The following is a 14165-nucleotide window of genomic DNA, read 5'->3' as shown; positions in this document are numbered from 1 at the left end:
TCTGTTGATAACTTTGGGTCCTATTACATGGCCTGGAGAAGCTTGAGGGTCCTGTGGAGGGGGTTCATGGGCTCTGGAGTTCCTCCCAGCCCTGCACCCCTCACCCCTGATTCTGTAGTGCCTTCTGGGAGGAGGTGGCAAACCCACAGACCTCAATGTCTCAGACCCAACTGCAGAGTGACCTCCTTTCTCACTCGGATGGAGAAGGCCTGCATCATACGCAGAGTTCCCCTCCACCACAGTGAGGTTCTGCGGTGCCTGTGCCTGCACCTCCCCTGCAGATATACACACCCTCCCAGCCTCCCCTGCCCACTCTTTCCCGTAGTCAGAACGTTCTGAAGTTCCACCCTTCCCCCCGCCCTCTGCGGAAGGACCCTGGATAGATTAGGTCCCAGGTCCTTCCAAAGCGGGACGCAGACATTCTTAGCTTCGCGCCTGGGCTGGCACGGAGACTTCTGGAGGAGCTGTTGGAACCTGGGGCTTTGTGGGGTGTATAGGAGTTCAGTTGTGACACAGGGACAAATGGAAACAAGGCATTGGAGGCTGAACACCCTCTTGGGCAAAAGCCTTAGATTTTCAGTAAATGCAAGACGTGAGAAGGCGGGCTAGACAATTTCAGTAGCAACGGATAACCTGAGTGAGTGAACAAGTGAGGAAACTGAGGCACGGGAGCACTAGAGATGATTCTGAGGTCCCACGGCAGGGCCGGGGGTCGAGCCCCCTGTCTTCTGATCCAAGGCTCTCTCCAGCTCACATATCACCACCGACACCGCCCGGTGAGCCCCAGGCGCTGGACGTGAGGGCTCTCGGCGACGCCGGCGCGGAACTACATTTCCCAGATGGCCGCGGCGGGCGCGCCTGCGCAGTGCGCGCGGTGATGGAGCGCTAACCGGGGGCGCGGCGGCGGCGAGGGCTCGGCGGGCCATTGGCTACCGGCCGCGGCACAGGCAGCTTAGGGACTCAGCGTGCGCGGGGCCCGCGGGCCGGGCCGGGGTGACCTGGGCTGCAGCCATGGAAGAACAGAGGGTAGGACGGGGTGGGGCGGGGCGGGGCGGGCCCTCGGGGGCGGGGGGGGGGGGGGGGGGGACCAGGTGTTGCCGCGGCGCCCCTACTCCCTCCCCGCCTCCGCCCCAGCTGCTCTGCGGCCGAGGCCCCACCCCGTCGCGACCCCGCCCGGATCTAGCCCCCCACCCCAGTTTGAGACGCAGCCCCCCCGACATCTTGGCTTGGGGCCAGGCACGTGCCTTCTAAGCCCCCCACCCTGCCCAGTATCCCAGTCCCATCCCTGACCCCCATCCCCCACGCCCTCCTTCCTGGCTGCGGACCTGGCGTCCCGGCCCCCGCCCCACCCTCGGAGGATGCCCGGCCAGCTCCGCAGTGCGGACCCCACCGACCCTGCCCCGGGGAAAAGGAGCCGGTCGGAAGCCTGGATCCTTCCGAGCAGGATCCTCCCTCCCAGAATAACCTGCCCTTCCCCAAGACCTCCCTGCCCCTCCCCACTTACCTGGCGCCTCCGCATCCCCCGCCCCCAGGTTCCACCTTTGCCCAGGTAATTTCTTTCTCCTTGCTTGTCCTTCTCCCCCAGGTAGGCCCCACCCCTGTTCCGAGGCTAGCCCCTATCCCAGGCTATCCCACCTCCCTGGGGTTTTCCTTCCACTGAGAACCCTTTCCCCAGGTTAGCCCATTTTCCAGCAGGCATCCTTTTCCTCTGGGGTTTTCTGTCCCCAGGCTAGCCCCTCGCGCCCCACCTTCAGGATGTAGGTATTGGGTTGTAGCCTTTGTGCTCAAGCACACCTGGTTCGGGCCAGGGTCTGTCCCTTCCTCAGAGGTTCTCTGTGAGCCTCAGTTTCCTCTCCTGTAATATGGGGTAGCTTAGGGCACCCAGCTGCTATAGGTGAGTTGTATCAGTCCGGAGCTTCACCTCCTGGCTGGTGCCCAAGTTCGAGAGCGTGGCGGCCCCCACATCTCCTCTCTGGATCCCTGGAGGGGAGCATGGGTCAGGGAGCCTGGCTAGGCTGAGGGACTCGCCTGCCTGCCGTGTGTGTGCGCACGCGTGTGTGCATTTGTGTGTGTGTGTGCATCTGTGTGCACATGTACACGTGTGCGTATACGTGTGTGCATGCGTGTATACCTGTTTGCGCACATGTGTGTGTACGTGTGTGTGCACCTGTGTCTGTCCACGCTTCTGGTGGTGCAGGAGGCCCTGAGGAAGATCATCACAACCCTGGCTATGAAGAATGAAGAAATTCAGAGCTTTATCTATTCCCTGAAACAGATGCTGCTGAACGTGGAGGTGAAGGTGGTGGGGGAGTCCTGGGCAGGTGGGGGGAGGGGAGGAGGCTGGAGGGTGCAGCCATAGGAACTGGCCTATTGCTGTTAATGCCTGTGGGAGGTCTCAGTTTCCCTGTCTGAACACGGGCTTTGGCCAATCCTGGCTGTTCCGACCCAGGCGAACTCGGCGAAGGTGCAGGAGGACCTCGAAGCAGAGTTCCAGTCCCTCTTCTCCGTCCTGGAGGAGCTGAAAGAAGGCATGCTTATGAAGATAAAACAGGACCGTGCCAGCCGCACCTACGAGCTGCAGGTGAGGGCTGAGGGCATCCTCCTCTCCCCCTCCACCCCCCTACTCAACAGAACGTAGCTGGCCTCTCATCTTCTTCCCAAAACTGGGGGCTTCTTGAGTTTCTGATCTCTCCCCTGACCCCTCCCTGTCCATGGCCCCATCAATCCTCCATCCACCTGTACTCTCTTTTTTTTGAGATGGAGCTCTCGCGCTGTCGCCCAGGCTGGAGTGCAGTGGCAAGATCTCGGCTCACTGCAACCTCCACCTCCTGGGTTCAAGTGATTCTCCTGCCTCACCCTCCCAAGTAGCTGGGATTACAGGCACCCACCACCACACTGGGATAATTTTCGTAATTTTAGTAGAGATGGGGTTTCACCGTGTTGGCCAAGCTGGTCTCGAACTCCTGATCTCAGGTGATCCTCCCGCCTCGGCCTCCCAAACTGCTGGGATGACAGGCGTGAGCCCCTGTGCCCAGCCTGCCTGTGCTCTCTCTGAATCCCTTCTCCATCGTGGTGTCCCCGCGTCTGGCTCAGATCTTCCCCTTCTGTCTTCACTCAGTGCCTCCGGTTTCTCAGCCCTTCCCACTGGCCCCCCAGATCTGAAGGTATCACTTCCACTCATACACCACCCATGGCTCCCGTGGGCTTTCACTCAGACTCCAGGCTGGGGTCACACAGGCTGCATCCAGACCTCCTGGGCAACTTCCTGACATCCCAGATTCCTGTCCCCAGGCAATCTGGCACCCTGGAGCCTGGGTGTGGCCTGGGCATGTGAGTTTTTGGTTTGTTTGTGTTTTGAGACAGAGTCTTGTCCTGTCACCCAGGCTGGAGTACAGTGGCGCAATCATGCCTCACTGCAGCGTCCGCCTCCCAGGCTCAAGCGATCCTCCCACCTCAGCCTCCCAAGTAGCTGGGGCCACAGGAAGGTGCCACCACTCCCAGCTAATTTTTGTATTTTTTGGTGGAGACTGGTTTTCACCATGTTGGCCTAGACTCGTCTTGAACTCCTGGGCTCAAGCGATCTTTCTGCCTTGTCCTCCCAGATTGCTGGGATTACAGGCATGAGCCACTGCACCTGGCTCATGTGAGTTTTTTTTGTTTCATTTTTTTTTTTTTTTTGAGATGGAGTGTTGCTCTGTCACCCAGGCTGGATCAGTGGCACAATCTTAGCTCACTGCAACCTCTGCCTCCCACATTCAAGCGATTCTCCTGCCTCAGCCTCCCGAGTAGCTGGGATTACAGGCGCATACCACCACACCCAGCTAATTTTTTCTGCGTTTAGTAGAGATGGGATTTCACCGTGTTGACCAGGCTCGTCTTGAACTCCTGACCTCAGGTGATCCTCCCGCCTCAGCCTCCCAGAGTGCTGGGATTACAGGCATGAGCCACCTCACCCGGCCTTATGTGAGTTTTTAAGGAAGGACTCTGGATGGATTCCGTCCTTTAAGGAAGGACTCTCCATGGATTCTGTTCTGCTCCCGGAGCCCAGCCCCATTTGCTGGGGCGCTTGAGGCTGCAATCTCCATCTCTCACCTGGAGTTCGAGAAGGCCATGGTACCCTGGATTCTGAATGGGGTGGGGAGCCCTCGGGGGGCCTGAGGCAGTGGGGTGAGTTGTCCTCTCCTTTGGTGCCTGGTATCCACAGAACCAGCTGGCTGCCTGCACGCGGGCCCTGGAGAGCTCCGAGGAGCTTCTGGAGACAGCCAACCAGACCCTCCAGGCCATGGACAGCGAGGACTTTCCTCAGGTGGGTGCCTCTGATGCTGCCAGGGAAAGAACAATGCGCCCAGTCACGTTCGCATTTCAGGTGAACAAGCACGTTTTTAGTGTCAGTGTAGCCCACCCGTGCGATAGTTAGCAAAAGCACATACTGATACCAAGAAAGTGTCCAGGCCGGGCGCAGTGGTACGCCTGTAATCCCAGCACTTTGGGAGGCCGAGGCAGGCGGATCACGAGGTCAAGAGATCGAGACCATCTTGGCTAACATGGTGAAACCCCATCTCTACTAAATATACAAAAACTTAGCCGAGCATGGTGGCGGGCACCTGAGGTCCCAGCTACTCGGGAGGCTGAGGCAGGAGGATGGTGTGAACCCGGGAGGTGGAGGTTGCAGTGAGCTGAGATCACCCCACTGCACTCCAGCCTGGGCGACAGAGCAAGACTCCGTCTCAAAAAAAAAAAAAGAAATCTTTGAATGTTATTTTGTTCCTCTCTCTAGGCTGCCAAGCAAATCAAAGACGGGTAAGACGCTGGGGTTTGGTCCCCACCCCACTTCCCTGTCCCTGGTGTGAAGACAGGGGCCGCCTGGTGAGGGTGTCTCAGCCCAGAGTCCCGGACGGGAGCCCTGGGGAGGGGCCCGCTTGCACCACAGATGACCAGGCCTGGGTCCCCGCACAACGTCTGCCACCTCCTTCCCGCAGAGTGACCATGGCCCCTGCCTTCCGGCTGTCATTGAAAGCGAAGGTCAGTGACAACATGAGTCACCTCATGGTGGACTTCGCACAAGAGCGGCAGATGCTACAAGCACTCAAGTTCCTGCCTGGTGAGAGGGGCACGCACTGGAGGGCCAGGACTTCCGGGGAATGACCTGGGAGGCTGTGAGGCCCTGAAACGGACCTGGAGTAAGGTGGACGGCCAGGTGTCTGAATGCCACCTGGGGGAGGTGGAGCCCTGATAATTCCACGCCGTGTGGGGGGTGGAGTCCTCATGAAGCCCCACCTCTGGGTGGAGTCATGGGAAGACCCCACCCACTGGGTAGTGGCATCCTGGGAAAACTGTCCCCAGGGGTAGAGCCCTGGGAATACCACATCCTGTGTGTGGGGTAGGGTATTCCTCAAGCCCCACCCATGGGTGGAGCTATGAGAAAGCCCCACCCACCAGGGGTGAGATCCTGGGAAAACTCTGTCCCCAGGGGAGGAGCCATAAAAACACCACACCCTGTTGGGGGGAGTTCTCGTGAAGTCCCGCCCACGGGTGGAGCCATCAGGAAGCCACACCCACCAAGGGGTGCGGTCTTGGGAAAACTTTGTCCCCGAGGGTGGAGCCCTGAGAATACCATGTCCTGTGGCGGGCGGGTATTCAAGCCCCGCCCATGGGTGGAGCTATCAGAAAGCCCCACCCACGGTGTGAGGTCCTGGGAAAACTCTGTCCCCAGGGAAGGAGCCATAGGAACACCACACCCTGTTGGGGAGGGTTCTCATGAAGCCCCGCCCATGGGTGGAGCCACCAGGAAGCCACACCCACCAAGGGGTGAGGTCCTGGGAAAACTTTGTCCCCGAAGGTGGAGCCCTGAGAATACCATGTCCTTGGGGGAATGGAGTCCTCCCGAGACCTCCTCCCTGGATACAGCCATGAGAAGGGCACACCCACCACATGGTAGCTCCTGGGAAAACCCTGTCCACAGGGGTGGAGCCCTGAGAAGGCCATGCGCCCGAGGAGAAATGGGCTGAGAACCCAACCTGTCTATGATGCAGCCTCAAAGAAAGCCACATACCTCATTGGTAGAGAATTTGGAATAATTCTGCCCCTAAATGATGGAATCCCGAGAAAGCTCAGCCCTCCCCCTACCTGCTGATAGAACCTTAGAGTCTCCATGGCTGGGCGCGGTGGCTCACGCCTGTAATCCCAGCAGTTTGGGAGGTCAAGGCGGGTAGATCACCTGAGGTCAGGAGTTCAAGACCAGCCTGGCCAACATGGTGAAACCCCATCTCTACTAAAAATACAAAAAATGGCCGGGCGCGGTGGCTCACGCCTGTAATCCCAGCACTTTGGGAGGCCGAGGCGGGCGGATCACAAGCTCAGTAGATCGAGACCACGGTGAAACCCCGTCTCTACTAAAAATACAAAAAATTAGCCGGGTGCGGTGGCGGGCGCCTGTAGTCCCAGCTACTCAGGAGGCTGAGGCAGGAGAATGGCGTGAACCCAGGAGGCGGAGATTGCAGTGAGCCTAGGTGGCGCCACTGCACTCCAATCTGGGCGACAGAGCGAGACTCCGTCTCAAACAAAAAAAAAAAAAAAACCAAAAAATTAGCCGGGTGTGGTGGCGCATGCCTGTAATCCCAGGTACTTGGGAGGCTGAGGCAGGAGAATCGCTTGAACCAGGGAGTTGGAGGTTGCAGTGAGCTGAGATCGTGCCACTGGACTCCAGCCTGGGTGACAAGAGAGACTCTGTCTCCAAAAAACAAATGTCTCCACCCCCACTTGCGTGGAACCCCCCAAAATTGGGGACCATGCCCCCAAAATTGTCCATCGTGTAGTTGGGCGGCCCTGCAGCAAGCCCCCTGCCCCCTGCCCCAGGCGCAGAACCCTGACCCCCTCTCCCTTCCGTCCTGGGCAGTGCCCAGCGCGCCGGTGATCGACCTGGCTGAGTCCCTGGTGGCAGATAACTGTGTGAGCCTGGTGTGGCGCATGCCGGACGAGGACAGCAAGATTGACCACTACGTGCTGGAGTACCGGCGGACCAACTTCGAGGGCCCGCCCCGTCTCAAGGAGGACCAGCCCTGGATGGTCATCGAGGGTATCCGGCAGACAGAGTACACTCTGACAGGTAAGGGCAGCGTGTGCCAGCTCCGCCCAGCTGTGAACAGCAACCCTTTCCAGGCTGCCGTCTCGCCATCAGTCACTGGGGTCCTTGGGCATGATCCCCAAAACTCACGGAGTCTGGAAGCAGCCTGAGGAGGTAGATCAGAAGTATGAGACAGTGCTGGGCGCGGTGGCTCATGCCTGTAATCCCAGCACTTTGGGAGGCTGAAGCGGGCAGATCGCCTGAGGTCAAGAGTTCAAGACCAGCCTGGCCAACATGGTGAAACCCCGTCTCTACTAAAAATACAAAAAAAATTAACTGGGCATGGTATCAGGCACCTGGAATCGCAGCTACTCGGGAGGCTGAGACGGGAGAATCGCTTGAAGCAGGAAGGTGGAGGTAGCACTGAGCCGAGATCACGCTATGCCCTCGCACGAGATGCCCTCCAGCCTGGGCAACAAGAACAAAACTCATCTCAAAAAAAAAAAATAAATAATAATAATGAATATATTTTTCTAGACATGGGATCTTGCCATTTCCCTAGGCTGGTCTCCAACCCCTGGCCTCAAGCAATCCTGCCTCAGCCTCCCAAATAGCTGGGTACTGTCCTCGGAGCAGGCAACAAAGCAGACAGTAATCTTTTCCCTCCTGGAGCTAGCGTTCTGGATTCACCCTCCAAGTATTTGGGGTCCTCCTTGGCAGTCACAAGAAATTGAAAGCTGGCCAGGCATGGTGGCTCAATCCTGTAATACAGCACTTTGGGAGGCTGAGACAAGAGGATTGCTTAAGGCCAGGAGCTGCAGACTAGCTTGGGTAACAAAGCAAGAGCCCATCTATAAAAAAAAATTTTTTTTAAAGTTACCTGAGCATGGTGGTCCCAGCTACCAAGGGAGGGTAAGGTGGGAGGATTGTTTGAGCCCAAGAGTTGGAGACTACAGTGAGCCATGACTGCACCACCGCACTCCAGCCTGAGCAACAGGGCGAGAGACCCTGTCTCTACAAAACAGAGAGAGAGAAAAGGAAGGAAGGAAGGGAGGGAGGGAGGGAGGGAAACCCAAGGAATCCACTCAGCTGTTGGAGATAGGGTCTGAAGGGGGAAAGCCTCATGAGATTAAAAAGCCATCCTGGCCGGGTGCGGTGGCTCACGCTGTAATCCCAGCACTTTGGGAGGCAGAGGCGGGTGGATCACTTGAAGTCAGGAGCTCAAGACCAGCCTGGCCAGCGTGGTAAAACCCTGTCGCTACTAAAAATGCAAAAACATTAGCCGGGCGTGGTGGCGGATGCCTGTAATCCCAGCAACTCAGGAGGCTGAGGAGTGAGAATCACTTGAACCTGGGAGGTAGAGACTGCAGTGAGCAGAAATCGAGCCACTACACTCCAGCTTGGGCAACAGAGGGAGACTCCGTTTCAAAAAAAAAAAAGCCATCCTGATAGGGGAAACCCTCAGGGGCGGGGAGAGGCTGGCTGACCGGTTAACTGTCGACATTCTCTAGCTGCTTTTGGGCTGTAATCAGCCGGCTGGTTATCTGTAATTAGCATACGAGGTTAATCATGAGCTGGCTAATTGCAGGGGAAAAAGTCACCAGCCGCAGGAGAGCTTGTGAACAGCTATTGGCTTATCCTTTGCTTGAGAATCAAAATAAACACACCCCTTTTATCTGTTGTAAATAGGATTCCTCAAATCCCTCCTCCAAGCGTCCCCGCCTTTTGGTTTTGTTTTCTTGTAACTTTGTATTTTGAAATAATTATAGATTCACAGGAAGTTGCCAAAACAACTAAAACAAAAAGTACAGTGAGGACCCACGTAGTTAGCATAAAACCCGGGAAATGTGGACTCACATCTTACCGGGTTTCTTTTTTTTTGAGACAGAGTCTCGCTCTGTTGCTCAGGCTGGAGTGCAGTGGTGCGATCTCAGCTCACTGCACCTCTGCCTCCTGGGTTCAAGCAATCCTCCTGTCTCAGCCTCCCTAGTAGGCGAGATTACAGGCGTGAGCCACCGCGCTCGGCCTTTTTTTTTTTAAAGACAGGTTCTTGCTAGGTAGCACAGGCTGGACTGCAGTGATGCAATCATAGCTTACTGCAGTTTCAACCTCTTGGGCTCACATGCTCCTCCTCCCTCAGCCTTCTGATTAACTGGGACTACAGGTGTGCACCCACCACACCCGGCTAATTTTTTTTGTGGGGGGACGGAGTTTTACTCTGTCACCCAGGATAGAGTGCAGTGGCGTGATCTTGGCTCACTGCAACCTCCGCCTCCTGTGTTCAAGCGATTCTCCTGCTGCAGCCTCCTGAGTAGCTGGGATTACAGGCACCACCACCCCCCCGCTGCCCATTTTTATATTTTTAGTAGAGATAGGGTTTCATCATGTTGGCCAGGCTGGTCTTGAACTCCTGACCTCACGTGATCTGCCCACCTCGGCCTTCCAAAGTGCTGACATTACAGGCGTGAGCCACTGCACCCAGACTAATTTTTTATGTTTTATTATTTATTTATTTGAGACAGAATCTCAAATAAATGTGTCGCCCAGGCTGGAGTGCAATCGTGCAGTACAAATCTCTGTATTTTGTGACAGGATCTTAAAGCATCCTGATTGGTCTGTGTGGGTTGGAGGCAGAGGCAAGTAATTCATAGCCCCTCAGGGAGAGGAGGGCAAGGATGGTTTCTCAGGGATAGGATGTTTATTTATTTTTTATTTTTTCTTGAGACGGAGTTTCGCTCTTGTTGCCCAGGCTGGAGTTCAATGGCATGATCATGGCTCACCACAACCTCCACCTCCCGGGTTCAAGCAATTCTCCTGTCTCAGTCTCCCGGGTAGCTGGGACTACAGGCACGCACCACCACGCCCGGCTAATTTTGTATTTTTAGTAGAGATGGGGTTTCACCATGTTGGTCAGGCTGGTCTCGAACTCCCAACCTCAGGTGATCCGCCCGCCTCGGCCTCCCAGAGTGCTGGGATTACAGGCGTGAGCCACTGCGTGTGGCCAGGTAAGATGTTTATAAGGTGGTTCTTTGAATGGCGTTGGGAATCACAGTGGGACATGACAGCTTTAACCCATGACTCAGAGTCTCAGGGAATACACGGCGTTGAAATGCCTCTCTTGCCTCCCAGGTCTCAAGTTTGACATGAAATACATGAATTTCCGCGTGAAGGCCTGTAACAAGGCAGTTGCAGGAGAGTTCTCTGAGCCGGTGACTCTGGAGACACCAGGTGACTGGCTTGTACCCTTGCGCTACCCCTGACTCCATGACCCCTTCCTCCCACGGCCCCCAGAGACCATGAGAATCCCCAAAGCAGGGCGACTTTGTTGCCCTGGCTGCCAGGAAGCTCAAAGCTCCGTCCACAGTGGCTTCCTCAGCCTGAGTGTCTGCTATAACCCTGTTTTTGTCCTTTGCTTCTGAGGTTTACCCCAGTATATCTCGATGGTTTTTATATACAGCCACACACACCCTCTCTTTGCCCAAAAATAGATAAGTCTTCTGTAGAGCTGGGGATGAGATTTGAGTAGTGAAGACTGATTCCAGAGCCTTTCACAGTGACACCTTCGCATGCCCTGCTAGGAAGTCCCTCTGAAATCTAGCCTAACTCCCTCGTGCTGTAGCCCAGCCCCTTTCTTGGGATTAGCCCTCCATGGAAGCACAGGGTAGTGCAATTGGCTTGAGAATGCCTCCAGAGGTGGGGCGCAGTGGCTCACGCCTGTGATCCCAGCACTTTGGGAGGCTGAGGTGGGTGGATCACAAGGTCAGGAGTTTGGAACCAGCCTGGCCAATATGGTGAAATCCCGTTTCTAATGAAAATACAAACATTAACTGGGTGTGGTGGCAGGTACCTGTAGTCCCAGCTACTTGGGAGGCTGAGGCAGGAGAACTGCTTGAACCCAGGAGGCGGGGGTTGCAGTGAGCCGAGATTGTGCCATTGCACTCCAGCCTGGGCGACAGAGCGAGACTCTGTCTCCAAAAAAAAAAAAAAAAAAGTCAAAATCCTTCCAGACCTGGGAGGGAGGCCTTTAGGCCACAACCCTCGGCCTTCGCGCCTCTGGCTCCATGTTCTGTCACCTCTGCCCTTTGCCATATCGTCTCTCCTGTTGTCTTTCTGCTGGTCCGTCTATATCTGTCTCTCTCTGAGCCTGTGTCGGTCTCTCTGTCTCCGTCTTGGACCCTTATCTCCTCGGCTCTCTGATTCTCTGTCCGTGTCTTGGTCTGTCTTGGTCACTGTCTGTCTTTCTGTCTCTCTCTGTGTCTCTCTGGGTTTCCCCATCTCTGTGACTCCCACGTCTGCCCGGCCCCAGCGTTCATGTTCCGCCTGGATGCGTCCACATCCCACCAGAACCTGCGGGTGGATGATCTCTCCGTGGAGTGGGACGCTATGGGCGGGAAGGTGCAGGATATCAAGGCTCGCGAGAAAGATGGCAAGGGGCGGACGGCATCGCCCATCAATTCCCCGGCCAGGTAGCCTGCCCCCTCCCCTCCCTAAGTCTCTGGTGGAGAAGATCAATCTGGACATGGACACAGAGCCCAGTGTGGCCACAGCTGGGGTGGAGAGGGGACCCGGGGCTGGGGGAACCCAGAGAGGGAATGAGGGGAGAGGAGATTTTGAGTGGGGTTTTGATGGGTAAATAGGAGTTTCCCAGATGACAGGGCACAGACATATTCTGACATAAACATGAGATGCTCGATGTATGGAAAGAGCCAAATACTGCCAGAGATTGACCCAACATCCACAGTGGCTGGGGTGGACTAGGGGAGCCGTACCCTGGGAGAGATGAGTGTTGAACTGAGTCTCCTGAGCCTGCCCACTCCCTGCCCACCACAGAGGTACTCCATCTCCCAAGAGGATGCCGTCAGGTCGTGGGGGACGGGACCGCTTCACTGCTGAGTCCTACACAGTGCTGGGTAAGGAAGGGGAGAAGAAAGGGGAGAGGGGAGTTTTGGGCAGGGGCCTAATGGTGAGGGCTGAGGGAGAAGCTTTGCCTTTGGCTGCGGAAACAGGCAGCCATCAGCAAAGCTGCTCCCGGAATAACAGGTTGTTCTGTCGCTGCCAAAAAGGAAATATTTGGGGATAAGGGATTGCTGGGGAAAGCCAGAATTTATGGAGTGAAGGGAAGAGACTGTGGACCAGATGGTGCCTGGGCAGGAGCTTTGGGGCAATTGTCTGGACTCCATGGAGTATCTGGGACTTGGGGAGTAGCTGGGACTTGAGGAGTAGCTGGGATTTGAGGAGTGGCTGGAAAGAATGGTTGCCTATAGAGCAGCTGGGTTTGTGGGGAAGCTGAAGCCAGGCAAGAGTTTTGGGGGATTGTCTGAGGGTATGTGAAGGAGCCAGAGAGAGCAGCCTGAAGAAAAGTCAATAGCAGCATAAGAATGATTAGATCCCGTGAAGAAGAAGCTGGAGTTAGTGGAGGAACTAGAGTTTAGGGGAATTGCTACTGTTCAGAATAGAGCTGGAGAAAGAGGCTAAAGTATGAGGAAGTCAGTGTGGTCAGGAATATCTAGGGAGAAGGAAGTTAGGGGGTAGCTGGGGTCATGAGGATAAGCTAGGGCCTGAGGGGAAGTTATGGTTCTGTGGGGATCTAGATTTTCTTGGGAGCACCAGGGATTGGTGAGAGTTTGGTTTAGGGAGAAGCAGAAGATATAGGGAGTTGTCATTGGGGTTGCTGAGATTTGTGAGAGAGAAACAGAGAGAAAAAGAGAAACATAACCCTTGGGAAAGGGCCTGGATAATTTGTGATCTGGGGAGTAGCTGAGATCAGGGAGGAGCAGACCTGGAGAGGACATGTATATAGAGGTTCATTTTGTATCTGGAGAGGAGCTGAGATATGATACAAAGATCAACTGTGATCTGGGAGGGGCAAGAGTATGAGGAGAAGCTGAAGCTCGTGGAATACCTGCATTGGGTGAAGGAGTAGCTGAGATGGCAAGAACCTGGATGTGGGGCCTGGGGAGGATCTCAGCTCTGCAGAGAATCTGGACTGTGTACAGAACTGAAGCCAAGGGGTGTCCCAATTCAGAGGGTTCCTGGAGAGTATAATGGAGGTTTGAGGAACACCTGGATTCCAGGAGGAGCTGAGGCCTGGAGAGTATCTGGCTTGAGGAATGCCTTGGGGGAACTTCTGGCCTCGGCAGTAGCTGAGACCTGGGAGAACCTGCCTTCCACGCAGAGTTGGGGTCTGGATAGAATCTGGATTCAGAGAGCAGGAGGAGGGAGTCTTGAGTCCTGAGGAGTATCTGAACTCTGTCACAGCCAGGAGCTAGAGGGAGCTTCTAGACTCTGCCAGAACCAAGAAGTAGGGGGAGCATCTGGACCCTGCCAGAGCTGGGAATGGCGGGGGGGGGGGGGGGGCATCTGGACTCGAGGAGGACTTGAGGGCTGTGCGAACACTATGAGTCTTCCAGGAACAAGGGTTTGAGGATGATCTAGTTTCTGGGAAGAACTGAGGGGCATTTGGACATGGGGAGGAACTGAAGGAAGTTTCTATGGCCTGGAGGAGCCTGGAAGGAGTAGCTTGGGCTTGTAGAGAATCTGAAAGGAGTAACTGAAGCTTGGGGAGTGTCTGGGCCTGATAAATTTCTGGAGGAAGTTGATAAAGCTTAGGAGTATCTGGGGGGAATAACCAGGAATCAATGAATATCTGGAGGGAATAGATGGGACTTGAGGAGCATCTGGAGGGGAATCGCTGGGACCGAGGAGTATCTGGAGGGGAATCGCTGGGACTGAGGAGTATCTGGGGGGAATCGCTGGGACTGAGGAGTATCTGGGGGGAATAGCTGGGACTGAGGAGTATCTGGGGGGAATAGCTGGGACCCTGAAGAGTATCTGGGGGAAATAGCTGGGACCCTGAAGAGTATCTGGGGGAAATAGCTGGGCCTGAGGAGTATCTGGGGGTAATAGCTGGCACTGAAGAGTATCTGGGGGAAATAGCTGAGACCCTGAAGAGTATCTGGAGGGGAAATAGCTGGGACTGAGGAGTATCTGGGGGAAATAGCTGGGACTGAGGAGTATCTAGGGGAAATAGCTGGGACTGAGGAGTATCGGGGGGAAATAGCTGGGACTGAGGAGTATCTGGGGGAAATAGCTGGGACTGAGG

At 55.7% G+C, this 14165-nt stretch overlaps 1 protein-coding gene across 1 annotated transcript in view; it reads left to right on the top strand.

Moving 5' to 3' along the window:
- Positions 1 to 774: 774 nt before the first annotated feature.
- Positions 775 to 14165, top strand: part of FSD1 (fibronectin type III and SPRY domain containing 1) — a 14840-nt gene continuing 1449 nt past the window's right edge. Inside the window, exons 1-10 of the mRNA XM_023185686.3 lie at positions 775 to 1026; positions 2198 to 2293; positions 2450 to 2581; positions 4205 to 4306; positions 4778 to 4800; positions 4980 to 5101; positions 6896 to 7105; positions 10193 to 10291; positions 11370 to 11529; positions 11894 to 11973. Coding sequence (XP_023041454.1) covers positions 1012 to 1026; positions 2198 to 2293; positions 2450 to 2581; positions 4205 to 4306; positions 4778 to 4800; positions 4980 to 5101; positions 6896 to 7105; positions 10193 to 10291; positions 11370 to 11529; positions 11894 to 11973 — 1039 coding nt within the window. The 5' untranslated portion in view covers positions 775 to 1011. The remainder of the gene's footprint in view (positions 1027 to 2197; positions 2294 to 2449; positions 2582 to 4204; positions 4307 to 4777; positions 4801 to 4979; positions 5102 to 6895; positions 7106 to 10192; positions 10292 to 11369; positions 11530 to 11893; positions 11974 to 14165) is intronic.

The sequence above is a fragment of the Piliocolobus tephrosceles genome, chromosome 21 (genome assembly GCF_002776525.5).
Source record: "Piliocolobus tephrosceles isolate RC106 chromosome 21, ASM277652v3, whole genome shotgun sequence".
In the NCBI taxonomy this organism is placed as follows: Eukaryota; Metazoa; Chordata; class Mammalia; order Primates; family Cercopithecidae; genus Piliocolobus; species Piliocolobus tephrosceles.
The sequence above is the reverse complement of the archived record's forward strand: the minus strand, read 5'-3'. Positions and strand labels throughout refer to the sequence as shown.